The sequence below is a fragment of the Penaeus monodon genome, chromosome 15, assembly GCF_015228065.2.
Source record: "Penaeus monodon isolate SGIC_2016 chromosome 15, NSTDA_Pmon_1, whole genome shotgun sequence".
In the NCBI taxonomy this organism is placed as follows: domain Eukaryota; kingdom Metazoa; phylum Arthropoda; class Malacostraca; order Decapoda; family Penaeidae; genus Penaeus; species Penaeus monodon.
In genome coordinates, this window is record NC_051400.1 from 15,732,293 (window position 1) to 15,734,223 (window position 1,931).

A 1,931-nucleotide genomic window follows, 5' to 3' on the forward strand; every position below is an offset into this window, starting at 1 on the left:
TTTTTAATCATCAACAGTTTTTATCTAATTTTATAGCCTATCTTTTCTTCCACCATAAAATTTTATATAAACTTAGTATCTAAAACAAATTAAAGCATCTAATCACACTAACTTTCATTAGATCCTCAGGTAATTGGCACACTTTGCTAGGGTAAATCTCAGCAATGAACGTGACCATCTTGAAATACTGCGAGCATAAGGTTGGCAGGCGCAACAACTCAGGTGACATGAGAGGCATGATGATGTTGAGGCCAAATAAGCACACATCTGCCGCAGCCACCACTTCCTGGTCTTCACCATGGCCAGAGGGAGCGAGGTCTATGAAGTCCTTGAAAATGAGAAAGACAGTGAAAAATTAGTATTTATATGAAAGAAATGCATGATTCATTGCCAGTTGATGTACTAGAGAGATGTACTTTTAAATCAGATGTAAATAGATACATTTTCACAGTCCAACATCTTGCTCCCTCCCTTTATATACTCAATGATGATGGGAGCCCCCGGTGCCATACAGAACATGTCTGCATGCATGCAGAGTCAGCTGCTTGGGGGAAAAGTCATACATAAAATTACCCCATTCTCTATGTTCCTGACTTCAGCATACACAATTTTTATGTATTTAAGCTAAAACAAGGCTTTAAGCCTACTTCTGAGGGGCCATTTCTCTTCTATGCATGCAGCCAGGGTCAAACAAGTGCAAAACTATTAAGCCTGCACAATTTACAACAGGTCTGACTGCACATGATACAAAGACATATGATGGGGTGCTCTACCATAAAGTGATAGGATGTCACCTAGAATCTCCTCATGTGAGTAGGCTAAGGCTAAGTCTTTATACCCTAAATGTCAGTGATAGGGTACTAAACAGATACCTGGCTATGTCTGAAAAGGTTTCCAGACTTTAACAATTTTATGACATTGGAGGTTAAATTATATCAGTTCCCCTTCTCACAATATTAACACTTTTCCTTAACACTGAAAGGGACAGCAAATATACTATGATTAAAATCTGGTTCTGAAAATAGACCACTTCTAGGAAGAGGATAGGGTTCCAGATATCTGTTGCTAAGGCATTAAACGGATAAAACTAAAAAAATGAAAAGATGGATACTTTTGATAATAAAGATGTCAATAACTCCATGAGAAGCTGCAAGTCCCTCCACTGGTCCTCCTCCCCCCTTGCTTCCACTGTCCGCCGTCCAATGTTGTGCTTGGCATAAGTTCCCACCAAGTGAACTGATGCTTCATACAGCTGTTTGCTTGCACTCTGTGTTAAATAAACCAACATTCATCATTACTCAAAAAGTTCATGAGAAAATTGTGTTTCTCTAAAAAGGTGCAATATGATAAATTCACTAAACAAGACATATAAATGAGATCACAAAATAAACACACAATTTATCCAAGTTTCATAATATTATCACCATTGTCCACATGCAAATTAATTAACAAACAATGAATAAACACATAGACCACTTTCCAAAATTTGAGAAGCATTCATCCATCACACTCCAATTTTTTTCAGAAAAACTAAGGGATACTCACCGGCGTCAGATAACATAGCATACGTCTTCCGCATTCCACAAACAGTTCCAAGACCGTTTCCACAACAGTTGGGTAGTTATGGTAGAGGTCAAGCAGTCGCACACTCTCACCCAGGATACCCACCATCCTTGAGAAGAGACACTGGGCAGTGGGCATCAGACATCCCTGGACAGCACCTGAAATATTTACAGAGGAAGGTATTATTACTGTTAATAATGATGGATTTAGTTCTTCTAATCACTACTCAATGTGAGCTCAGGTTTGTGTGATAGACTACTATCATAGCTAAGTTTCTTTAAAATAAAATATTCACTCTCCTGAACAAGATGAATTTTCAGTTGTATTGCAAGACAAATTTACAACAGATGAAGACTGGAGAGGCTGAG

At 38.3% G+C, this 1,931-nt stretch overlaps 1 protein-coding gene across 1 annotated transcript in view; it reads right to left on the bottom strand.

The window, feature by feature from the left end:
- Nucleotides 1–1,931, bottom strand: part of LOC119581783 (exportin-4-like) — a 27,938-nt gene that overhangs the window by 3,138 nt on the left and 22,869 nt on the right. Inside the window, exons 18-20 of the mRNA XM_037929912.1 lie at nt 1,546–1,721; nt 1,112–1,267; nt 113–328 (exon numbers count right to left, since the gene is read on the bottom strand). Coding sequence (XP_037785840.1) covers nt 113–328; nt 1,112–1,267; nt 1,546–1,721 — 548 coding nt within the window. The remainder of the gene's footprint in view (nt 1–112; nt 329–1,111; nt 1,268–1,545; nt 1,722–1,931) is intronic.